We start from the raw sequence: 25,160 nt of genomic DNA on the forward strand, positions 1-25,160 counted from the left end.
TTAGCACCCTGTCTGGCGCAGAGCGGAGGCCCAGAGAATCTTTCGTTGACTGATTGCGTGATGCATGAGGTCAACACACTCTCGTCAGTTTGGAAAGCTCCAGATGCAAGTACGACTGTCCTCAAGCCCTATTTTATGAAGCCAGAGCGGCCAAGCACAGTTGTTAGTAATGCCGGTAAACCCCACGTGATGATTTGGAAATAACTGGTAAGCCTGCAAGCTCAACCCTGCGCGGACAATGTGGTTTAATGAGGACCTGTTGACCTTACAAGCATTTCCAAGAGACAGCCACCAGCTGTTCACAGGGAACGGGAAAGAAGCAAGCCACAAGGCAGAGTATGAAGAAGTACTTTAATAGCTCAAACTCAAAGTCATTGTGCCCCCAGTTCTGAAGAGATTCCTAAAAGAGGCAACTTCGGCCGTTTGGGAAGCCAACGGTCACCGGCCTGTGGTCTCTGGCGTCCATCTCCTCTGGGTGCTGACCGCGAGGAAAGCAAAACCGTGCCCAGGACCATTCTGGCTCCCGTGGGGCCTTCCTCCACCTATGCGTTATATCAACTGCCTTAGTTGGACTAAGATGACGACTCAGTTAAAGGGAGAGACAAATGTTGACTGTCTAAGCAGGAACGGTCCAAGCCGGCAAGGAAAAGCACACTGCATACATAGGAATACAGAAGGGCGAGCTTCTGCCTACGGATCTATGACATTACATTTGTTTTGCCTGCAAACTATCAAGAAGGATTCTGTTGGCCAGGGTGCTTCTGCTGAACAAGGAACACGGTGGTCCGAAGTCTTGAGTGTCCTGTGCCACCAGCCCAGAGTCATCATGCACCGTCCACTGGAGAGTCTTTGAGGGGAAACATGAAATCCAGCTCATGCCTCTACCTATGGGTCGATTTCTTCAGGAATCACCGTAATCATAATGTCTTCGTTGCCCCTGCGGACAACCATGTTCAGGGTGCTTTCCTTTTTAATGACGTCACTGACGTCATTAGCTGAGACCACCGACTGTCCATTGATGCTGATTATGACGTCGTTTTCCTTGAGCCCACCCCTGCAACACAAGGGGAAACACGATTGTAACGCTTCCATTCCCCCGGGTCTAACTGCCAGGAGAGGGACTCGACTGTGCATTGACAGAGGCACAGTTTAGAACCCAGAAGCCCCAAGCGCATCGGGTGGGGTGATGGCGAACTCACATGACAGTAGCTTCAACTACCAACGGATTGCGTCATTTCCTTTTGAGAGTTTTAGGCCAAATCATCAGTCCTGTCCATTGCAGAAACGCTCCCCAGCACTTGTTATGATTGGATGACAGACTGACCCCAGAGGAGGCAAGGATATGCCGCAGACCGTCTACCACGGATCGTGCCCGTGGCCAGCTTGCTTGTCATGGGCATCACAACTCGGAGGACGGTCCCCTAAGGAGCAGGTGGAATGGTTCCACCTTCTTTTGTGTTATTATTGCTGTAACTTTAGCTCTTACAAATAAGCAAGAGTCAAATAAGTGTCAAATAAGCTATTACGGTCCTTTAGTGGTCTAGCACGGCGTCAGCAAACTTTTTCTGTAAAGGGCCAGATAGGAAATATTTTGGACTTTGCAGGCCATGTGGCATCCATCACAAGTCAACTCGACTGCCGTGGCCGTCAAGCCACTGTAGGCAGTGTGTAACTACCGAGCTTGGCTGTGTTCCAGTAACCTTCACTTACGGACACTGAAATGTCAATTTCGTACAATTTTTATGTATCAGAAGAAAATACTCTTGCTTAAAAATTTTTTCAGCCGTTTAAAAATGCAGTATCTATCCTTCGCCCACGGGTCATATTAAAGCGGAGCAGTCGGCGGGCCAGATCCGGGCCCCAGGGAACAGCTTGCAGGCCCCACCCCGTCTAGCTCTTCTCCCTGCATATTATGTCCGTAGAAGTAAGAAGTGCTGACTGCCTGCTGAGCTACTTCTTTTCATGTTACTTGGATGTTACCTGGGTTATTGTTCTGGAGGTACAGAACAGACAGGTATGGCCTGGTCGGTAACAGACGGAATCAGAGAAGGCAGGCTTCTACGGGAAATGTGTCCGTCTGGCGGCCCAGGACGGGACCACTGCCCAAGATCTCAGGGCCACTGCTCCTTGAACCCTCTTTCCCCAGCCAGGCCTGCCCCAGAGACTCATGAGAGTCAGATGTCATTCCTTCCACCTGAATCACCTCTCAGGAAGTGAGGACTTCTGAGGACAGGAAGCACCCTTTTGCTGATGAGTGCTGAGCTGAACCAGGCCCGAAGGTCCCGGCTGGCAGGACCAAGGGTGTCCAACCCTTTCATCAGGGACCCTCACCACCACTTGAGCCGATATGAAAAGAACACAGCCTTCCCCGACCGCCCCCAGGAACCGCAGGGATAATCCGGCAAAGAGAAAATAGTTCTAACTCACGCTTCCGCTGGAGTGTCAGGAATGACTTCAATGATATACGCTCCCGAAAGCACATCCGGGAAGTCTCGGTGACGGTCTTTTAGCTCTTTGGCTTTGCTGCTCGGGAGGAAAACACCTGCGTTAACATCAAGTAACAAGGGGCCTCTGTTGGCTGAGACTCAGCTCTCACCCAGCTTCTCCTCCTGATCCCTGAATCCGAAATAAAATAGCCCCAGGAGGTCTGATTCTGCTTCGCTTACATGTCTATTAGAGTCAAAGATCTACTGGCTGACAGGAAGTACGGTGCTTTATAATTATTATTATTCTTAATTTTACTAATGATTTAATAGTAGCTATTGTAACGTAAGGAGTGAATACGGTGTAGCGGTTGCCCAGGTTTGGAGCCCCAGCTCTGCCACTTTCTGTGTGATCCTGGGCAGCTGCTTAACCTCTCTGTGCCTTAGTTTCCTCACCTACAAAACAGGAATAATGACAATACTCTATGATGTAGGGGTCGTTTTGAGGATTAGGTGAGATGGTCTGGACGCAGCACCTGGCCCGGTGCCTGGTGCGGAGCAAATGTGCGGTAAATACAGTGGCTGGTGTCACTGTGGCTGGCGACCCGTGCCACCACCCGTGGATCCAAGCCTGGGCACACGTTCAATCACTCGGTCCTCACCACCCACCAAAATGCCTGCACTGTTATCCTGGTCCCGGAGAGGAGGAAACTGAGGCACAGAGGTCAAGTCATTCCCCAGGTCATGAGCCAGGAAGTCGCACAGCTGGGACAAGAACTCAGGAAGCCAGATGCTAGGGTGTATATTCCTTCCCCATACCTTCATCGCCCATGACTCCAAGACAAGTAACTGATTCACATTTGAGTCTCAGCAAATCAGTCCACACATTGTGGAGTGCTAAAAACGACACCACCATTCATAATATGCATCTAAAGGATAGTAATATGGTCACGATTAATAGTAAATTAATTACGATAATTCATATGTTAATGCCTACATGAATACGTTCTGCTCTTTGCTACCTGTACCCGCAAGAGTTTCCACTGTGCCCTTAGTTACCAGGCTCGTGTGCTTATACCAGACGTTTTCATCAAGGGTAAAACACCAGTACGTTATAAGCCTGGCAGCCGCACGCCACGGCTTCCACCGGCTCCGGCAAAGAAGCCTGACCCAGCATTCCGGCAGCCACAGCCCACACACGGTCGCACTCCCAAAAGGCAGGGTGCTTTGGGCTGAGGGAGGTGCTGGGGCACTCCTGGAATGTGGGTTTCAACGGAACAAGTGGGAAAAGGAAGGCATGAGGGAGAGTGACCAACACGCCCCACTGTCCAGGCCTGCCTTCAAAGAGGAGGGCAGAATCTTCTAGAGGGAAGGACCTGTTCCCTCCAAACACAAAAAACAAAACCCCCAAAATGAAGCATAAAACCAGAGGCCCAGGGGAATGGCCCCTCCTCTTTCCTGATGTTTCTCAATTATAACCAGAAACCGAGATGCTTAAGGCAGCATGAGGTTTCCCTTTCAGGGTGCCAGTGAGAGCCTTCCTAAGTTTAGGTTTAAGTTTAAGATACACACACAGACGTCCCGCTTACCCACCTGGATGTGAGCGACATCATTCGGATGCCAATATACTTCTTCTTGGTAATGGCTTTGCCTGGTGGGACGACAAAAGGACAACAGGTCAGCCCAGTTGGCAGCTGTACTGGGGACACCAGGAGCTGTGAGGTTCAGTCCCTGCAGTGTATAAAGTCAGGGCCACGGGGGGGGAACGCTGACGATGTGGTTCAAATCCTTCTCAGGCCCCTACCTGCCATGGCACCTGGGGAAAGTCCTGTCATTTTTGTTAATGGCCAAAAACTGAGGAGTGATACTTGCTTCCTCTTTGCCTTATCCTGACCTCCAATGAGGGTTCTAGCCCTCCGATAAATCCAGAATCTGAGCCCTTCGTCCCACCCTGGCGTGGATGACCAGGAGAGTCTCTCACCTGGTCCTACAACTTCTGCCCAGCCCCTCCAGCGGAGTCTCCATGCAGCCATGACAATGACTTTTCAAAGACGTCCACCAGATCACGACCTTCCCTGTTCTCAATACAACCCAAGGCCTTCACCACGGCCACCACGGCACAGAGGTCAAGTCTCCGTGACCCTGGCTAACCGCTTTCTGCATCCATCTGTGCGACCCTGAACCTCACTGCACTCCAGCCACGTGACCCACTCGCTGTGTGTGCTGTGCCCACAACGGAGGCCTTGAATCCACTGTTCCTTGGTCTGGAATGTCTCCCTCCCGGCACTCCCTCAGCTCACCACCCTGCTTCATTTTCAGGGAAGCATCATTGGTATCTGAAACCTTGCATGTTTGTCGAGTACCACCCTCCCTCCCCCTCCAGTCAGAGTGTAAACATCACGCATGCCGGGACCTTGTGGAGCCATGGAACCCCCAGCCTAACCCCAAGCAGAGACGGGTCAACAAACGTGTGTGGAATGAACGATCTCCCTGAATCTCAGTTTTCTTATCACTAAAATGGGACTAATACTTCCCTCCTGAGAGGGCAAAGGAACTTAATGAAATAAAACGATGTATAGAAATCACCTAGGATCGTGCCTGGCACATATTCGACCAAACCACATGAAACATTTACGGGCAAAAAGGGTCAAACTTCTGTGACCCAATGCCAGGGGCCTAACAACGTGTATCCCATTTCCCTTCTCGATCTGAAAAGGCTTATTAGCTGACGTTCAGGGGTGCAGCCGGGCCTGCCTGAACCACCCGCGGCCACGCGGGGCCATGCTTTACCTTTGGCCTGTCGGTCATGGGACTCGGTTAGGAACTTTTTAATCTTATCTGATGGGATTGCAAAGGAGATTCCGGCTGTCACCTTCAGAGTGTTAATCCCAATGACTTCGCCATCCTGAAAAGCAAGATGGAAACAGCCTGTTGGGCCCATGAAGGTTTACCAGAAGACACGCACCAAAAGCGAACAGATCGTCTGTAATGAAGGAAGTCTTTGAGCTGTGAATGGGTGGGGAGGGGGAACCGGGTGGAGGGGGTCCCGGGGCCGCAGGGGTAGAGGCATCACTTGGGCAGTACGAGCCAACACACATCAGGCTCTGTCCTCAGGGAGCACCGTGCCACAAAAACAGCCTCAAGAGGCTGGTTTCGAGGTGCTCCTTTGCTCCTTTCCCAGGGAATATTTCTGAAACCTCAGAGTCCCTTAGGTGGCTGTCCACAGCCTCCAGCTTCTTCCATGTTCCATGATCTAAAGATTCCTCTGCTGATACCCAGGGGGACAACCTTAGTGACTAGGGGTTACCAGGAAAACACAGTGCTATCTCCGTGCTGTCTCAGCAGCCACAGATGTTACAGGGGCTGCAGGGTAAGGCCCCGCCTCGCTTCCTCTGCTTGTCACAGACCGGCTTCAGATCATGGAGGAAGCCAGTCTACGGGCTGTGCTCTCGTTCAAGACAGATTCCTAGTTTGGCGAACGCTACTCGTGAAATAACAAGACCCCTTCACCGTTATTCTGCACACCCTTGTTGAATGGTTTGTTTAGCTCAGGCTGATAAGGGACAAGTGCCAAGCGACTACAAATTCTCTCCTCGTACAGTTCCTGCAACACAGGATTCGGTCCCCGACACTGAGAACCTTCCAGCAGGCCCTGCCACCCAGGGCCTCTCTAAAGACGGCCTCGATTTCCCATGGAGGGAAATGAGAACAGGGCTGGGTGACCCCTGAGCTGCGTAGGCCTCACTCTGACAGATTCTAAAGCTTCCCTTTTCATGCTTATGTATTTAAATATAGCCTTATGTGACATCTCTGTGAGCGGGGGCAACTCCTCATTTCAGCCAGGTCTTAAGGGAGGGCTCCTGGCCAAGACAAAGACTGTGGACGAGCCAAGCCAGCTCCTGTGGCGGCCTGGGGACCTCATTTGAAGGCTGTGCCTTTTTGTAACAGGCCAGAGCTGCTGACACCTTCAAAAGAAAGGCCTCCCCCTTTGGCTGCTCCTGGGTTGGACCCAAATTCCACTGAATTTACTTGTAACTTTGAAACCCAAGCATGTCTGCTGGCATAACACTTCCAACCCCGACTCCCACATGCCTTACTCTTTCCAGAAAAGATAAGAAGGGTAATTTCTAAGGATGTGGTACAGACTCACAGATTTCACTGTAAAAGAATCAGATAATGTGCTGTGGCAAGTTCATGTCTGAAAAGAAAGCAAAAAACAGCAAAACAAAAAACAAAAAAACATGTACACAGATTTAAAAAAAAAAAAAAAAGGCCTTACCAGGTTTACTAATGGTCCTCCCGAGTTTCCATACTGAAATTAAGCAAAAATTAGAAGGTTATGAGTTTATGTCTTTACATGGCCTTGTGCATTTGCCTGCCTGGCAGGTTCTCTCCTTGGATTTGTTCCTGTCAACCTAATATGCTGCTGGAAAAAGGGACCTTAAACATTTTCAGAAAGTTTTAGATGTGCCATAAATGGGAGAAAAAATTTTTTTTTGGCTCCAAAGCCCAGAGGCCAACTATGACCCCCCTCAAACACCCAACACCCACTTCCTTCTCCTGGCAACACACTGGCTACCAACCGGTATTTCAAACCTGCCCCCACCCCACCCCCATCCCCCTATGCGATCCCCGCTTTGCCGCTGTGGCTGGAAATCCACATGGTTTGTTCTTTTTCCACTACTTCATGCGGATCACAAGAAAGTTTGGGAATGAAACCTTTTAGAGCAGCAAATGTACAAAACACACTGTTTCTTATTTATTAGACAGATGTAGGGGGAAACACGTTGCTCTGTAGAAAGGCCGATCCATGGGGCTCCTGGGTGGCTCAGTCTGTTGAGCGACCGACTTCAGCTAGGGTCATGATCTCACGGTTTGTTGAGTTCGAGCCCCGCGTCGGGCTCTGTGCTGACAGCTCGGAGCCTAGAGCCTGCTTCTGATTCTGTGTCTCCCTCTCTCTCTGCCCCTCCCCCGCTCATGCTCTGTCTCAGAAATAAACATTTAAAAAAAAAAAAAAAAAAAGAAAGGCCAATCCTATAAGGAGACGGCCAACGGGGAAAAAATGTGGTTTATAAAAGATTCCATTGAGGAGATGGTGTGGAGCAAGGCCTGGCCTCCTTAGACATGGAACAGTATGGGCCTAACGCTCAGACCATGCCCCAAGGCAGAGCAAGCACCTCTGGGGGTGACAGCACCTGCACCAGGGTGAACGTCCCTCCTGCACAGAGCCTCAACATCGGGTCCGCTGAGCGGCCTGGGGGCAGAGGAGCCACGGCCCCTCCAGTGGGATGGGGAGCTCCCTTGGGCTGCAGACCTTGGTGTATCTGAAGTCCCCTTCACCAGGAGTCCCTGGAGATGGCTGAGGCCGAGGACCAGCCCTCGGCCTCAGCCGCTTAGGGGTTCAGAGGTAACACCTTGGCCGGCACCTCGAGGATCCTGGCTCCACCCCGGGTTCCTAAGCCCAGCTCTCCAAACACCTGCCCGACCCCACGGGACTCACGTTGATGATGGCATCGGTCTGGATGTAGTCCATGTCCGAGTTCCGGAGCCCCAGCTCTTTGCCACCGCGCTGGGTGGTGCTGACGATCCCAGTGGTGACCGTGTTCTGAAGGGAGAACGGGCTTCCGATGGCGACCACGAACTCCCCCGGCCGCAGCTCGGAGGAGCGGCCCAGCAGCAGGACAGGCAGCTTGCCCTGGAACCACAAGGTTGGCGTTGCTGCGTTTGGTTAACAGAATGGACGACGCGCAGGCGTCGGGGAGTGTCGGGCGGTGACGGGCCTCGTGCGGGAGTGAGGGCAGGCCCGGGGCCTCCCGTCCCCTCCCGCCCACCGCCATCAGCACGTCGCAAGCTGCTGAGGGACAAGTGAGCGTTGGAGCCGCTGACCAAGGAGAACACGGAAGGTCATGAGAGGCCATCGCGGGGTCGCGCCCCATCTTGACTATTAGCACAGACCTGCTGTGAGACCCTGAGACCAGGGGACAGGAGACAAAGTCTGGACTTGGGGCAAGGCTGCCTGAGGAAGGGAAGGCGCACAGAAGGGTCCTGAGCCTACACAGCCTTGGGTGGAATGGGGTGGAAGGAAAGGGCAGAGCCACCCCCGCTCATCACAGGTGCTTCTGTCCGAGTCCTGGAGGATCGGGAGCACTGAGGCTGGAGCTGCACGGGTTCGGCTGGGTGCATCTCTGTGCTAAGTGCAGGGCAATTCTGGAGAGGCGCAGGGAGCGGGAGGGGGCGGCGAGGCATCCAGCTCCCCCCATCCCTCCACCGGCCCCAAAACCCCAGAAGTAGCCTCTCTCCTCGCCCAAAAAGAGCGCCCCATCGACCACCACTGCTCCGCGCGGCCCTGGTGAACTGACCAACCCCGCGAGCCTGATCCCCAGGGCCCTGTGAGGCTCCGGCAGAGTCAGAAGCTCCAAATAACTCTTCACTGAAACAGGGCAAAATAAGGCCAGCTGGAGTAGCCAGGCCTAGAGCTGGGCTTCCATAGGGACGGCCTGAGGCTCTCCCCCTCCCTTCCTTCCTGAGCCAAGCAAACCTTCCTCTCGCCTTTGTTCCCTGAGTCAAGAGCAGAGTAGCGGCTGCCCAAACAACGGGAACCAGGTCCAGGAAGCCGAGACCCCGCCCAGGCCTCATGCACGTCCAGCCCCCTCACATCCACCTCAACAAAGACAGAAAGAGATGAGGGGGGCCCCCGAGAGGATGGGGTGGGCGAAAACCAGGGTTATTTTAGCATCTGTTCTGACACGGAGAGGGCAGACACCAGCGGATGAGGCGAGGTGCCCATTTAACAGATGGACAAATTGAGGCCCCAAAAGACTGGGTGACTCGAGACAGAGCAGAGATTCACACATCAGACTGTGCCCCCAAACCCAGAGTCCCTCATCCTCTGACATGGCGCTAAGCCATAAAGACCCCTTCCCGCCCCCAATAAGGAAGACGCTGGCTCAGAAAGTTCACGGAGGAAGAAGGAATATTGGAGAAGGGATCTAAGACCTCACGCTGACTTCGAGAAATGGCAATGAGAAGGAACGCCCCTCAGAGCACAGACAGCAAGAAGCGCAGTAGAGGCCTGTCAAGGGCACAGATTAGATCCTGATTAGATCCTGGTGCGAGTTCATAACCCCCTGGGTCTCCAGGGTTGTCGTCTGGAAAACGGGAATAATGCGGCACAGCTCTCTCACGGGGGAGTTGTGAGAATTAGGCGACAAGACCCGAACAACACCATGAATACCGCCTGGCTCATGTTAAGCACCATGTGACTGGGACGTGTCAGCATCGTCTAAGTGTTAGTTATCGTTACTAGCACTGGGATCTGTGCAGACCCAATGGGGGAACCCGGCCAACTAAACTCCCACAAGCTCGTGTGCCGTCGCCCAGCCGGGAAGAGGCAGGTGGCACGGGTCTACACTACCAGTGACCCTTGGGGTCGCCCGAGGCCGGAGCGCACGGTGCTGTTCTGGAAGGGGCAGGCCCGCGGCCCCGCACCCCCAAGCTTCTCGGCGTCCAGAGGCACACCAGCGGCTCAGTTCGGCCTGTTTACTCTGGGCCCGTGCCAGCCACCCCTGCCAGGAATGACTTCATCCAGCAGTCACAGCGGGTGGGCGAGCAGGGCCAGTGATGTATACTCAGCCACTCTGGGGGAGGCCTGCTGGGGACACTACCCCTCCTTCGGGGCTGGGCCAGGGGACATGGCGGCGAAGGATCCTGGGGCTGGCTGTGTCTGGCTGCCCAAGATAACAGTTGCTTTTCACCAACTCCAAGGCAAGAGATCAAGTTCAAACAGAGAGGTGGGCCCAGCCCACATCAGCTCAGACACAAACCGGGAACCGCATCAGAAAGTTCCGTGGGGCAGGGCTCGCCGTGGGGCTCTCAAACAGCCTTGGCACACCCTCGATTCCTGCATTCCACCTGTACCCCGTCGGAAGGGAACCAGGCCCAGGCTCCCAGTTCTCGGGGTTCAGGAGGCAGAGGGGCTCTGAAGATGACACCCCTTGAGCTCTTCTTTCCCAAGTCTGAGCTCGAGGCAGAGGACGAGGCAGGGAGACAAACACTTTGGGGTCAGCAGAAGCTGTAAGGACAGAGGAGAGTCCCCCCCCCCCCCACGCCCCCCGCCCCCATGAGGGGAGGAGAATACCAGGGGCCTGGGTGCTGCTCAGCCGTGCTCACTGGGGAGGGCCGGGCCTGGGGGCCTTCAGCACGGTGAAGTCCTCACACTCAAGGGACCACACGGGCTTGGACAAGTGGACACCAGTGGTACTAGCCCAAGTCTCCCCAGGAACCAATCCTCCCTGGAACACAACCGGGGGAAAGAACCCTGGATCCCAAGAGGCCAAACCTGCACCAATGGTACCAGTGGGCAATGCCAACCCTCACCTTGTGTAAGCTGTTACTCACTCGTCTCCTGGATCACGAAGGACAATCGTAGACAAAAATAAGCAAGCGGACATATCCCAAGGGGGTGGGGTTTTTAACACGAAGCCTCTACTGACATGGAAGGGAATGAACCTTCCACCTGCCGGCTGACAAAGCACTTTCACGGCCATCTTGAGAATTAGCGCCTGCGTCCCCTCCATTTCACAGATGTGGAAACTGAGGCCCAGAGATGCAGTGACTCCTCACAGCTCATGAGCAGCCTGGCTAAAGAAGAGAACAGGCTTCCCAACTCTCAGACCTGCGCTCCTGGTACGTGTTACCCTGAAGTCCAAGTGGAGGCAGAGATCTTTGCAAAGGGGTGACGTGGGGCAGGAATGTGGGTCAGGCCAGGCTTACAGCTCTCCATGAAGTCAAAATGCCTTCTCAGGGCCATCTGGCCCCTGCTCCCCACAGGGGCTGCTGGCCCCACAAGCGTCAGGCTCTCTAGCTGTTCCGGATCCAAGCAGGCTCATCTGATCAGTCTTTACCTCGGGTCTGTCTGCTCAATGCAGCTATACCTCTGCTGGCCAAATTCCTACTTGGTAATTGAGCATTTTATCCCATGGCTGTCTAGACACACGGTCCACAGGAGGCCTCGGGGGGGATGAAACGCAGATACGGCTGGAAGCACCAAGACACGAATTGGCCTTGACCGCTCAGCCCGCTCCTGGTTTAACTCCGCAGTGCTGCCGGAAGGCTGGCTCCCGAGACACCCACATCAAAGCCGCCTCGAGGCTCCTGAGCAGACGCTCCGCCTGAGTCTCCTTCTGAAGCGGCCCCAGCTTCACAGGGCCTGTCAGAGAAGCCAGCCCCTCTCCCGACAGTCCCTTCCCACAGCTCACCATCCCGGGCACGCAGCACGCCTGCGATGTTAGGACACAGGCATCTCTCCTCCACTCGGTACGAAGCAAGGGTGCGAGCAGCATCTATTCCCACGTTGGATCCTTTAGCCACCGGGTGGATGAAAACCTAAGTCGGGTGTGCACACCGCAGCAGCGTGTGTGTGTGTGTGTGTGTGTGTGTGTGTGCGCGCGCGGGGAGGGGGGAGGGGGGCAGTGCGGGGGGTTGAGCTCGTAAGTGGCCGCAGCGAGACTCCAAGGCTCCGTGTCAGAGCTGAGAAGGAGCCCTCGGGCTGTACCCGGAGAGCCTGAGTCTCACGTTTGGCCTAAGTCCTTCGAGGACCAGGGATATTTCATAGCGTGCCCGGTATGCTCCCAGTTCTCAAGGTCACATTCATGCTCATGGGGCGGGGCGGGGGAGCTATCTGGATGTGACTCAAGACCATTAAACAGCATCCTCACAACAGCACCACCGAGAGTGACTTTAAGAAAACACGAGGGGCGCCTGGGTGGCTCAGTCGGTTAAGCGTCCGACTTTGGCTCAGGTCACGATCCTGAGTTCGAGCCCCGCGTCGGGCTCTGTGCTGACAGCTCAGAGCCTGGAGCCTGTTTCCGATTCTGTGTCTCCCTCTCTCTCTGACCTTCCCCTGTTCATGCTCTGTCTCTGTCTCAAAAATAAATAAACGTTAAAAAAATAAATTAAAAAAAAAAAAAGAAAAGAAAACACGAAACCCCCTAACTCCTGAGTTTTCAGCCCACTGTCACCCAGGCGGAGGGAGAAACAGCCCAGGTGAGGTTGTCAGAAGTCCTGGGTGTGGACTCCAGACTCCGCAGGTCTGTATTAAATTACTAAACACTAGCCATTGGCAGGATACTGACTGTGAGGTACGTTTAATGCTAGAACTTGGGGGAGGTGAGCGTAGAGTGTGATTAAAGAAGGCTCTCCCATTCAATTACAACAAACAAACAACCAGCAGGCCGGGCAGCACTCCCGTGAAACACCACCACCATGAAAGAGAACTTTCTCAACAAGCATTTGCCGAGCGTCTCCTAAGTGCCCGGCACAGTGAACACAGAAGATCAGTGAAATCCATCCGTGCCCACCCCTCCAGCCGTACTGCCTGGTGGGCTGGAGAGTCACACGGCAGTAAAAAAGCACATGGTCCAAATCTCCATTGCCAAGGTCAGTTCAGTCTAGAATGTTCCATAAAGGCTAACTATAGATCAACACGAGAAACGATTTGGGTGTTTCAATTAGGGTATTTTCAGCTGCAAGTATCAGAAAACCCGACTCAAAATGGAGCAAATGTCCAGCTGTTCAAGGGCAAGATGGTGGCAGGGCTGATCACCTCAAAGACTCATGGACATCCTTCCTTCTGTCTGATCAATTTAAGCCACCTGCCTTCCAAGTGTTATGTAAAGACAGAACTATGCCCAGTGGATGTCAAAGGATCTTTTCTCTTCTGTGTGTCTCTTCAGAAGAGCAAAGAATCCAGAGGCCCAGCACATTCTTCTTCCTGGGTCATCGGCCAGCAATTAGTCACAAGATTACCCTCAACCATGCTTTGACAAGGGGAACGTGGCCCCCATGACTGCCTTAGCTTCTCCAGAATTTGTCTGCCTTAGGAATGGGGTGGATCATGGTTGGACAGACCAGGGCTGTAGCAGCAAGGAGAAGGAGGGCTGTGGGGTGGGAGCCATCAGCAACCCCCAAGGCTTAGGGGAAAATGGTTCACTGTAGAGCAGCGATCCTAGGTGCTCCTGGATGGCTCAGTCAGTTAAGTGTCCAACTCGGCTGAGGGCATGATCACACAGTCCATGAGTTCAAGCCCTGAATCGGGCTCTGTGCTGCCAACTCAGAGCCCGGAGGCTGTTTCAGATTCTGTGTCTCCTTCTCCACCTCTCCCCCACTCACGCTCTCTCTGTCGCTCTCTCAAAAATAAATATTAAACAAAGTTTAGAGAAGCGATCCTAATACCTAACAATGTTTGGGAAGGGCTCTACTAAGTATATGCTCCTTCATGCAGTTTTTTGGTGGGGTTGGGATGGGAGCAAAAGGAGAAATCTGCTTCAAAAACAAGTAATGGTCACGAAATGTCTGTGTTCGTGCAAGACACAAATGGTCCAAGCAGAGCCTGGCCTAACCCACCCCTTGTATGCGTGCCCTACGTGCGTCGTGCTCTGTCATCTGCTTGACGTTTACAACCAGACACTCTGGGCAGCCTGAGTGGCTCAGTCTGTTGAGTGTCCAACTTCAGCTCAGGTCATGATCTCACGGTTTGTGGGTTCGAGCCCCACACCAGGCTCTGTGCTGACAGCTCACAGCCTGGAGCCTGCTTTGGATCCAGTGTCTCCCTCTCTCTCTGCTCCTCCCCTGCTTGCGCTCTGTTTCCATCTCTCTCTCTCTCTCTCTCTCTCTCTCTCTCTCAAAAGTAAATAAACATTTAAAAAAAAGTTTACAACCAGACGCTCAGTGGGACAGACCATCGTGCCCATGACGACGACGTTCCCACAGCTAGGAGATGGAGGTCCCAGGACCAGAATCCTCCCTCTGCCTCCAACCCAAGTGACCTTCTCTCCGGCCTACCCTGCCCACTGCCCAAATGCTCACGGTGCAGGACCTTCCCACAGGGGCGAGTGAGGGCAGCAGAGATGGTACATGACAGGGCACCTGGGGAGTCGAAGGGCAATCAGCACAGAAACCAGCCAGGGGAGGCCAAGTTCACGAGTCCTCGGGGCGAGGGCCTGGGCCATGCTGTTTCTCCAGTGCCGGGAAGCTGAACTATCCTCAGACAAGCCTGGGCCGGGGCCTGGCGGCAGGGCTGTGTGGCCCCACCTGCTTCGAGGACTCTGCGTGGGGCCTGGGCTCCTGCTGAACGTGAATCACAACCACCGGACGCCCCGAGGAAGGAAGGCTGGGTCTGTGCTGGGTAACGTCCTGGGTGATGGCTTCCTTTGGGCTTATTCTCCAGCAGCAGCCAAGGGTTGTGCACAAGTGCACAAGTGCGCCACACGCACACGCACATACGTGCCCCCTCGGCCGCCGCGTATCCCAGGAGCACAATGTCCCAGGCAGCGGGACAGCCGGGTTTGGACCTGGTTCTGTATTAACTCACTCTGCGACCTTGGGCCACCTGATTGACTTCTCTGAGTCCCGGATTTGGCCACTTCTAAAATAAGGTTGTTGGCGGCCGGTGATGTCCAAGGTCATTCCAGCTCTGACAATTAGGGTTCTTTCCAAAAGACCTGGCTGATTTCCAAAAAACCTATTAGCAGACAACCGTTAAACTGATGAGATCAAAACAGCCACCGCCGTCCTTAATAAATCTCTTTTCCTACAAGTCCCCGACGGGGGCAGATGGTCCTTGCAAGTGCCTGCCTCAAGAGGAGAGGGGACTCCTGGAATTCTCCAGATGCTGGCTCAGCCTGTAGTCATCTAGAGAGGACCTAAAGGCAACGGCCTGTCAGTCTTTCAGCGTCTGGCCACACTGGGTTCTGCCTACGAGCCCTTGAATGCTCTCAAACTACTGCACTCCTGCCCTGAAGCTGACAGAGAAGGCCAATGAAACAAACCATAAAACTGAACGGAAAAAAATGTTTTTAACCTAATGAGGCAAGTGAACTACTTCTTTCTCTTCCTTGGAAAGTATAAAGTGCTCCTGTTACAAAAATATTTTCGTTGCCGAGTCGGCGGGAGCCGCTGCCTCTCCGCCGCCTGGCACACTCGTTGTCAAGGGGCTGGAGCCCCAGGCTGGTCCTGAGTGTGTCGGCCACAGTGTGCCTCAAAGGCTAATGTTGCAGCGGCTGGCTGGGACTCAACTGAGTGATTCCATGTGCTTTCTGGAAACAGTTATGCTAACCTTTCATTTTCTTTTAAAAAAAATATATATATGCAATGGAGAAAATAGCACGTCCCCCATACCCAGCGAGAAGCAGAGCCACCAACTTGCCTGCTTACCATGGAAAAGCAAACTAGGTCGCAGAGGCATTCGAGCGGGGGGGTGCTGTCAGCATCTAAGACTGTTCCACGGATGGGAGTAGGGGAGGGTTCAGGTGGGGGAGACGGGAGAAGTGGGGGAGGCAGAGGGAGAAAGAGAAAGGAACAGAGCATGGTCAAGCCTGAACAGAAAGAGAAGGAGCAGGCCAGCAACCCCCTCGTCCCTGTCTGTGAACTCCACCAGAATATTTAGTCTCCGTCAGGCTATAAACACTGGCATCTCGAAAATTCCCTTACTCCTGTTGTTTAAGCCACAAAATGTCAACAGTTCTACATGGGAGCCCAGTGGCCAGTGACTGTACTTATTCCGTGGCATCCAGAGGAGGCAAAACATCGCCTCTGTCAAGCGTAACCCTGGTCTTCACACACCAGCCCCTGGATGCCTCCACATTTATCAAACACTGACTTCAGTTTCACTGATAACAGTGATTGGCGGCTAAGCATCTATTATAAAAATCAATGAATAGGAAAGTGAAAAACGGAAGAAATGGAAAAAAACCAGGTCTTTAAAGGCCCATCCCCAAAAACTGATCTCAAAAGATCCTTCCCTAGGGGCGCCGGGGTGGCTCAGTCGGTTGAATGTCCGACTTCAGCTCAGGTCACGATCTCACGGTCTGTGAGTTCGAGCCCCACGTCGGGCTCTGGGCTGATGGCTCGGAGCCTGGAGCCTCCTTCGGATGCTGTGTCTCCCTCTCTCTCTGCCCCTCCCCTGCTCATGCTCTGTCTCTCTCTGTCTCAAAAATAAATAAAAACATTTAAAAAAATTAAAAAAAAAAAGATCCTTCCCCAAAAGAAGCGCAGTGGTCCCTCTCTGGTGGATTCAGTACTTAGCACGCCACAGGCACCCGATGTCTGTTGAACTGAACTGGCTCCTTACTCCCCGTGACCACTTAGAGCTTGTGCCATCCTGTACGCAGAGAAGCCCAAGGAAATACCTTTCCTTTCAATGTTTAAGATGTTTTTTAATATATAACCTCCTCTACGTAAAAATAATCTGACACGGTCAGTGACACGGGATATATTATACTAAGCTAATTAACATATATCCGTGGCATAAAATGGAGTCACAGAGAATATTCTAACCACAAAGCCAATGGTTTCGATGAGCTGCCTGGTAACCAAAGCAAAGAGGGAAATACCATGAGTCACATGCTGTCATCACCAGATTCTGGAGCCTTCATTAGCAAAAGTGACTTGTTAATTAGCACATGTACTAAAATATTCAGTCCTCAATTCACCAGAATGCCTTATTTCTCCCTTGCCACGGAAGGTGGTCATGATGGTGGTGGGAAAGCAGTTTTGGGCAACGGCATCTACACTGTCGTGGAATGAGGCAACCAGTTCATTACGAAGCCTCAGCACTTTCAGACTCTCAGGAGATTGACTACATGAGAAAGCGGAGCTTTCCAGAGTATGACCAGGAATTCCCAAGAACAAGGCCCATAAGAGATGTAGACAATATGCGGAAAAAGCAGCTAGCCAGAAACGTCGGCTGTGTTCTGAAGGGCTCCAATAAACTCACTGAGAAGTAAGTTTGCACGAGGTCCGAGGTCCAGAGGCTCCAGGCTTGGCCCAGATCTTCCCCCGGGTTGGCCCTATCTGCCCTTCCTGTCATGTCACCTCCAAATGTAAGCTTCCTTGCCTGCAATAGGTACAGAGGTCTCCCCAGCCCCCAGTGCCTTCTACTTCTTCTGTTTGTTCCTTTTCTGCACCTGTCACCGACTTTTACGCCACCTGTCCTGTTTCCCACCCTCGACTGCCTTCTCACGGCTCTTGCCCAAGTGCTGGTACATCCTCAGCACCTAACACACCGTCTGGCCAAGACAGACGCTCGGTAAAGACGTACAGAATCCATGAGTGAATAAAGAGTAACTGAGGACAGTGAACAAAGCAGACTCTAAAGATCTTTAGGATTTAACACTGGACACTCATTTTCAAAACATCTTGGAATTCACGGAAACGCTGCACTGAGAATACAGAGAAATGGGCAAAAACAAGGCTTCTCTCTGCCTAACCCAGCAAAACCAAAGCTGCGGAAGCAGCAGCAAAACAGAGCAGAATTCACACATGCACACGTGCACACACACGCGCACACACACTCACACACACACACACACACACACACACACACACGCCCCAAGAGAAAGGGCAGATGAAATCAGCCTCTCTGGCCTCTGGTCACCTAGAGCCGCACCTCAATGGGTCTTAGGAGCACAGTCAGCCCCCAGCACACTCAGCTCCTTAGGACAAGGTGTTAATCGCCTCACACTGGGGCTGGCAAGCCTCTTCTGTGAAAGGCCAAAAAGGAGATACTTTCAGCTTCACAGGCCCTGTGGTCTCCATCCTCACTACTGGACTCTGCTGGGGCGGGGCAAAAGCAGCCACAGACTGTGAATAAAGGAACGGGCATGGCTGCTGTTGCAATAAAACTTTATTTACAAAAACAGGTGGAGGGCTGGATCTGGCCCGCGGGCCGCAGCTGGCCAAGCCTGGACTCGAACGCATCATGACACATTCACTACACTGTCCCACGCAGTGAAGGGGACAGGAGACACTCCCGATGGGGCACCTACAAATTCAGGGAACTGAAAACCTGGGAACTGCTTTGTCACAACCATAAATAATAGTCTTAATCCAATTCCCTGAGGAGAGAGCGCCAAAGTGAAAAAAGGCATTACCATATTAAGAGAAAAAATAGCCAAAGAATTTCCTTAACAATCAGCTAAGTTCTTGAACCGGGGCCAGAGAACACACAAGGGCTCCGGTTTTGATAGTTTGGGGAACTGAAACATTTTCACATTCCAAGAGGAGCTGCAGTCAGAACATAAGGGGCCACGTCCCCAGCAGCCTCTGCACAAAGGCCGCACAGAGGAATGAAGGCCGGCTTCCACCTCGCTGCCCGGGTTTCCATTACCTCATGAGATATTGATTCCCACCCCCTAAAACTGGTAAAAATCAATACGGTAATAGAAGCCTTGGGGCGCCAACAGGGTCTGTGGCGTCTCTGGCCTGGGGAGTTCTGGGAGAGAAAGAGCGAGACCACAGAACGACCAGCACGGAGGGAGTGGGGGAAAGAATCCAAAAGGGAAAAACACAGAAACAAAATAAGAGGGTAGCTATGGTGGTGCGATCCACAGCCCAGGCTCCCAGTCGCTTTACGAGGGCGAGGGACGGGCTCCAAAAGATGGGAGGCCATGCCAGTCCAGGCCCCGAGTTATCTGATTCACTCTCGGACGGCTCGCAAGGCTTAGTCAGTGCCTTCTGACGTTCAGGCTGCCTGAGGAGAGCTGGCTGGTGGGCGGGCATGAGTCATGCCTGGCACCACACCACCCCCGGCCCTCGCCACGGTCCTGGGGCCCCCTTGGGCCCTCCTCGGGGCGGATTCGTCGCCACGCACCGGGCCAAATCTTGAGACACGGGCCTGGAGAAGACAGAGCCTGCTGAGCGGCCACTGGGACCCGTGCGGGGAAGGCCCGGGGCCCTCGACCCCGAGGGACCCCTGTCCCGAGCTGCACAGGCTCAGAGCTGGCAGCTCTTCCTGTCCCAGCAGCTGGCTCAGCAGCAAAACGACCCTCTGAAAACCAAGCAGCCCCCCCCTGCCCAGAAGTCCTCCTCTTGGGCCACTTCAAACGAGTCTGGCCTGTAGGCGGCAACCGGCCCCAACGTGGCCGGGGACGGACGTGGGCCTGGGGGCGAGGGAAGAAAAACACCTCCCAAGCCCCAACCTGGCCACTTCCACATATTTCCCGGTTTGTTGGCGTCAGGGGAAAGCGCCCACAGGAAACCTAACTGCCTCAGCAGCGCGTTGAGTTACCAAAGACCACAGAGCTGCGGGAGCCCAGGCAAAGCCGGGTGTCCGTCCAAAGCAGACGGGCCTCGGGATCCGATGAGCACTGGCTGAGGAGGGTGGGGGGAGCGTGGGCCATCACACCCTCATCTGACAGTGGGACACAGGCCACCACGGGAGCCCTGTGCCTCCCTGCTCTGGCATTCCTCGGAGCAGCGGGCACTTAGATTCGTACCGGGACACGGGTGCCCAGCACCTACGACCTAACATGTGAGTGTGACAGGCGTGTCCCTCACGCTCCCGCCGGAGAGGAAAAACTTAAATCAACAAATAAGGCAATGGTAAATTATGCTAAGGAGAGGAGCAGCTGGGGGGGGGGGGGGGGGGCGGGATATGAACAGTGATGCGTGACTGTCCTCAGAGTGACAAGTTGGGGGTTGGGATGTGGGCACCCCCTCGGGTCGTGGGTCGGGGAAGGGCTGTCTCGGGCAGAAATTGGCAGGAGCCCCGAAGAGATGGGAAGGCCAGCTCTGGAGGAGGTGCAGGGAGATACCCCGGGGTGCGGGGGGAGGCACGGCCAAGACACCCCCCCCCCCCACCGGGTAGAAACAGCACTGGTGTGAAAGAGGCTAAGTAGAGTGGGTGGTGGGCGGGCCGAGGGGGGAGATGAGGTTGGGAGGAGGCGCGCCCCATCAGGCCAGGCCTCCGAGGCCCCGGGAAAGGAGCTTAGCTCTCTTCGGAAGAGCACTGGGAAATGCATCAAGGGGACACAGCACACGGTCCGAAAGTCAGAACCAGCGAGGGAGGCGTGTGCTTTCTCGCCTGGTGTTTCCTCGTCAACCCGGCTGGAAAACCGCTGTAACGAAAGGAGATTTCCCCTCAACGCATCCCCAGGGTTTCTGCCCTGGAGTCTGGCCTAGAGAAACCACATTGCTCTCTTTCTACCTCTGCCTCTATCTATACCTACCCCCTCTCCTTCTCGGCCTCTCTCTCCACCCCACTCTCTCTCTCTTTCGGAACCGCTCAGAGAGGAGACTGCACGGACAAAATGCTGCCTGGGGATGAAATGTTTAAATGTTCTGCAAACACGGCCAGTGTCATGTTAAACACACTTGGAAACAGTTTGTATCCGAAGCCGAGCTAGTCTGCCCTCAAAGCTGCTTTCTATTAAAATGTTTGCATGCACCCGCTGTCCCAACTTCCTGCAGCTGGCGCTCCCTCCCCAGGCCACTGCTGGTCCCAGGAAAGAGGAGGTGCAAAACCTAGGACAGAAGCACAGAATGGGCCTGGGGGAGGGGGGGGTGACCCGCCTCCCCCAGCTTAGGGGGTGGGGGGCAGGGGGACAGACCGGGCCACGCGGCTGCTGGCGAACCTTCTTCCGAAAGTTCTCCCGTCTCCAAACTCAGCAGGGAAAGTGAGCGCACATGTGTCTTCTCAGCCGTGAGAAGCAAAAACAGAGCTCCTTGGTCGCCAGCCCAGACATGTCGCTGGCAATCTCAAGCCAAAGGGGGTTCACTGGAGATGCGAGGGAAGCTCGAAGAATGGAAGCAAAAGTAGACAGACTGGGCTCAGAGAAGGCTGGAACTCAGACAGTGCCTGGGGGTCTCAGCAGCAGGGGCTCCACCCGCGTGGCCCCTGCAGTTTTTGTGAGGGTGACAGACAGGTGCACCCCTGAGGGGAGGGCCTGCTTGATCTAACGGGGCCACGGGGGGGGGGGGGGGGGTTACCGTGACAGACGGTCCCACCAAGACTGCCCAACGGGGGAGAAGCAGAGCCCAAAGAAGATGCTAGCTGCTGTTCCCAGGAGATGGCGGCCAGATAGATGACAAGGGGCATGACAACAGATGTCCATGGTAATTTCTATTCCTTAAAAGTGTTGACAATACCACACTCAGGAAGGACAAGAGCTGTTTAAAGTCATGGAGAGCCTCCAAAAGAAATCATGATGGGGGGGGGGGGGGACGCCGAGTAAGAAATGGCCCCGGGTCATGAGCCACCAAGTTAGCTACCCAGCCCACATACTTGGCGGGCCATCACATCAATTTCATCGGGTTATTAGGAAACAGCCCCGGGGGCAGCTGGGCCACAGTCCCCCGAGGCACCATTTGGAATGATGTTCGATCCTCAGGCCCAGTTTTTGCCGGTTCTGTTCCTCCTTGCTCTGAGTTTTCGCACTGGCTCTCTTCTCTTCTGCTATTCCTGAGAGTGACTCAGTGCAAACTCACATCCCATCCACAGCCTGCAGGTTATTAAATCGTGCGCTGGGGCGGATTTGGGTTTGCCCAGAGGAGAGGCTCCTTCCAAATTGAGCCTCCTTCCAAGTCAGTCTCTGACCCCTCCTAAAGAATCAATCATCAAACTACGGGAACAAAAGGGAAAGAGCTGAAGAGATGGTTTTACTCTCCCCGCTTCCCACTCCTATCAGCAAAAAATAAAAAAAGCAGTTTAGTAAGTGGAAGCGAGTCTCTTGTGTGGGTGTCTGCAATTTAATATCCATTCATTTCCGATTCCTTTTTAAAGAGCCACATTTGGCTCAGCTTTTAAATTGTAAGCACCTTTCTCTTGAGCTGGAAACACATGGCAAACTGTGCTGCCGGTCGAAGGGCCGGACCCCCGGCGGGGGGAGGGGGGTGGGGGGGGGGCGCTGCAAGGGCTGGGTCGGAAACACCGCAAAGCTGGTCCGTTGAGATGTTTCACGTCCTGCCTGGACATGTCAGGGATGACACAAGGATACAGTCTCCACCTTGGCTCAAAATCTGAAAAGAATATCCCCCTGGCCAGAGGCACATTATGTGCCCACGCATTCCAAACACAAAATTACTCAGCGGCGGCAGCTCACTTAGCATCCGGGCCAGCACCCTGCCTGCAGAGAGCCCCGACTGCTGGCTGCCTTCCAGGAGCTTGGGGAGGGGGGGAGCTGAAAAGTCTTGCCTGTGGCCACAGGATGTGCTATTCTGGCCAGCCTCCTTCCGATGAGACTACCACATCCTGCACACCTTTCGAGCAGCACGTTCCTAAATAGGGAAGTGCCAGCCTTCCCGTGGGCTATCTGAAGCCCAGCCATCTGGTCTCCCCCAAAAGGCTGGGTTCCATTCTTTCGGTAAAGGCCACGGCCTTGGGCAGTTGAGGGTCAGGAGCCTGGCTTGGCTTGGAAGGTTAGTTTCACGGCAGCATAGCTGTGTGACTTCCGGCAGGTTATTTCCTATTTCTTCCACTATAAAACGGGGATGATACAGCTATCTTGTTGATTAGGTGGAAGTTATGCATGAAGGCAGAGGCTGGATCGGCACTGGAGCTCACTGAGTAGAAGTTATTATGATTATATCGTGACCAATAAACACATCTTCAAAGAGAGATGTTGCTAGAAATTCCACAGCTACCTAATAGAAATAATATCCAATCGAGACTTTGCTAAAGGCCACCAGGCACGGAGCTGGAGAAACAGCACAGACAACAAACGGCCTGTGTCATACTCCACTGGTCTGCCTTCAGAGCCCACAACCAGGCAAAGGTGGGTAAAGAGGTGGGAAAAAAGACCCCTCCTGGCTCTCAGTCTAGGACCTTTTCCTGGGCCAACAACAGGATTCCAGCCTCCCCAGAGTCTCCCTTCCCTATGAAGTCTGCAAGATCACAAGGGCACGAAGCAACCAGAAAATGCAATCTCACTGCACACACCACAGAGCAAACCAAGCCTCCCCACCAACACACCATCAAGCGGGAATTGGTGATGGCCCCTAAGACCTGGGTTTGATTTCAGGTAGGAAGACTTGGCAGACAAATCAACAGGGCAAAAACGACGGCAAGGAGAATACTTAAATAGAGAGCAAACCGCTTTCAAACACAGCATTTCCCAGACTGAGCTCACTATGTCTCAGTTTTGCCAAAAAAAAAAAAAAAAAAAAAGTCCTAAGCTCAGATGATTATCATTCGGAGTATACACCCTTTTGTGGGAGACAACTGTGCCTGTGAGCATATTAAAAGGTCTGAGAAGTTCTGTAAGGAAGAAATCCATCAGCGCTGCTTTAATTCAAGGTTTCCAAAACTTTTTTAAGAATGGAGCATTGTTTTAAAACACTTCTAGTAACCCTGAAAAAAAACCAATCTGGGAGACCTGGTTTGTTTTCAAAGCTGCTGAAATGCACAAATGAAAACAAATCTGTAACAATAGTTGCCTGGAGGTCAGGAATGCAAGGGAGCCTCGAGGTTCACTGCTTACCTACTAATGTCTTTATAAACCTGTTGCTTTCTTTTATAAAAATGTCAGCTTCTATTTTTTAAAACTCTGATCTTATAGTCTGCTTATTAAAGAAGCTTCCGTGAGCCCCCTTTGCTCGCCCAGCCCAGGCCATACTCCCAGCATCTCTTAAACGCTCCCAGGTTTCCGACCTGGGAACTGAGTTCTGCAGATGGGGAGCGCACTTACCTCGTGGTCAATTTTGATAAGTGCAATGTCTGCCTTTTCATCCACATCCTTGATTTTGGCTTCGTAGGTGGCACCATTTTTCAGCTCAACCTTGACCCGATGCTTGTTGGTCACCACGTGGGCGTTTGTCACGATCAGTCCATCTTCGGACACGATAAAGCCAGACCCACTGGCCACTGGCACCTCCCTCTTAGAAAAAGGAAGCCTAGAACCCAGAGGAGAACCCGGTTAAGCCTGAAACACCTTACAATCAACGGTCTATTTAACATTCAAAACAATGGAAAGCTACTGACTTTTGCGAGCTCCAAAAAACTCCACTTACAAAATATTCTTAGGGGCTCTCTTCAGCACCAGAGGTTCTTAACTCCTCTAGGCGGGTCAAGAAGGTAGCTTTAAAGAGTCAAAAGGGAAAGCCCACTAAGGGAGAAACATTATCTTCCCGTAGGAATATAGTCAATGGCACTTGGACAAATCCAAGTGCCTCAGAGATAGCTCTGATGCTTTGCTAACGGCAGTGCATCTCGGTGGGAGCATCAGAGGTCGTGGGAAAACAAGAAGGCCCTCTTTACTTGCGGAACAACTCGATGTGAACCACAGCAGGAGCGATCTTCTCCACCACATCGGCGATGAAGTTGTATTTATGGCGCAAACTGTTGGGGTCTTCCTGCCCTGGGAACAAAGCAAAGACGGGGCACTTCAGGACCTTGTTGCTCTGTGCTGTGGGTTCCTGGGGAAGGCATGGGTGAGAAGGAGCCAAAATATATGCCCGGGGCCTTTGGAAACCTGGACAAGCGAGGATAAGACCCCAGCCCTGAGCTCCTTTGCAAAGATCCTTGCGGCTCTCAAGGAAACGTCCACTTAGGTAAGAAGCAACACCCATCACAGAGCACCTCTTTGTTCTGCTTCTTTCCTTCCAACAGCTTCGCTACAAAAATGCTGAGCCAGAGGCACCAGCCGATACCTGGACCTCCTAGCGGCCCCCCTGCAAAGGCCGTGGCACGCAGGGTCACCGTCCCGGCGCCACCCTCCAACACAGCCCTGCCAGCCCTTCCCAGCACATCGCCACCACCGAGGGGAGGGCTGAGGTTGCTTTGGAGGAGATGCCCATTAGACATTATAGACTGAAAACACTATCATGAAAAGGCATTAAGGCAAAGGCACAGATCCTGTCTTTCCCACTGATACCACAAGGTGAACAGAGGCCACCGTCTGTCCCCAGAGCAACTTTCCATTACGCCTGGTTTCTTCCAACACCCTGGGACATCCCAGGCCAGAA

General features: G+C 53.3%; 1 protein-coding gene across 1 annotated transcript in view; it reads right to left on the reverse strand.

Moving 5' to 3' along the window:
• Window positions 1–337: 337 nt before the first annotated feature.
• Window positions 338–25,160, reverse strand: part of HTRA1 (HtrA serine peptidase 1) — a 51,761-nt gene continuing 26,938 nt past the window's right edge. The window contains exons 2-9 of the mRNA XM_078434916.2: window positions 24,454–24,553; window positions 23,885–24,089; window positions 7,924–8,118; window positions 6,703–6,735; window positions 5,214–5,328; window positions 4,017–4,074; window positions 2,428–2,523; window positions 338–1,054 (exon numbers count right to left, since the gene is read on the reverse strand). Of these exons, the coding sequence (XP_078291042.1) occupies window positions 886–1,054; window positions 2,428–2,523; window positions 4,017–4,074; window positions 5,214–5,328; window positions 6,703–6,735; window positions 7,924–8,118; window positions 23,885–24,089; window positions 24,454–24,553 (971 nt within the window). The 3' untranslated portion in view covers window positions 338–885. The remainder of the gene's footprint in view (window positions 1,055–2,427; window positions 2,524–4,016; window positions 4,075–5,213; window positions 5,329–6,702; window positions 6,736–7,923; window positions 8,119–23,884; window positions 24,090–24,453; window positions 24,554–25,160) is intronic.

This window comes from Panthera onca, chromosome D2 (assembly GCF_046562875.1).
Source record: "Panthera onca isolate mPanOnc1 chromosome D2, mPanOnc1 haplotype 2, whole genome shotgun sequence".
Lineage (NCBI taxonomy): Eukaryota > Metazoa > Chordata > Mammalia > Carnivora > Felidae > Panthera > Panthera onca.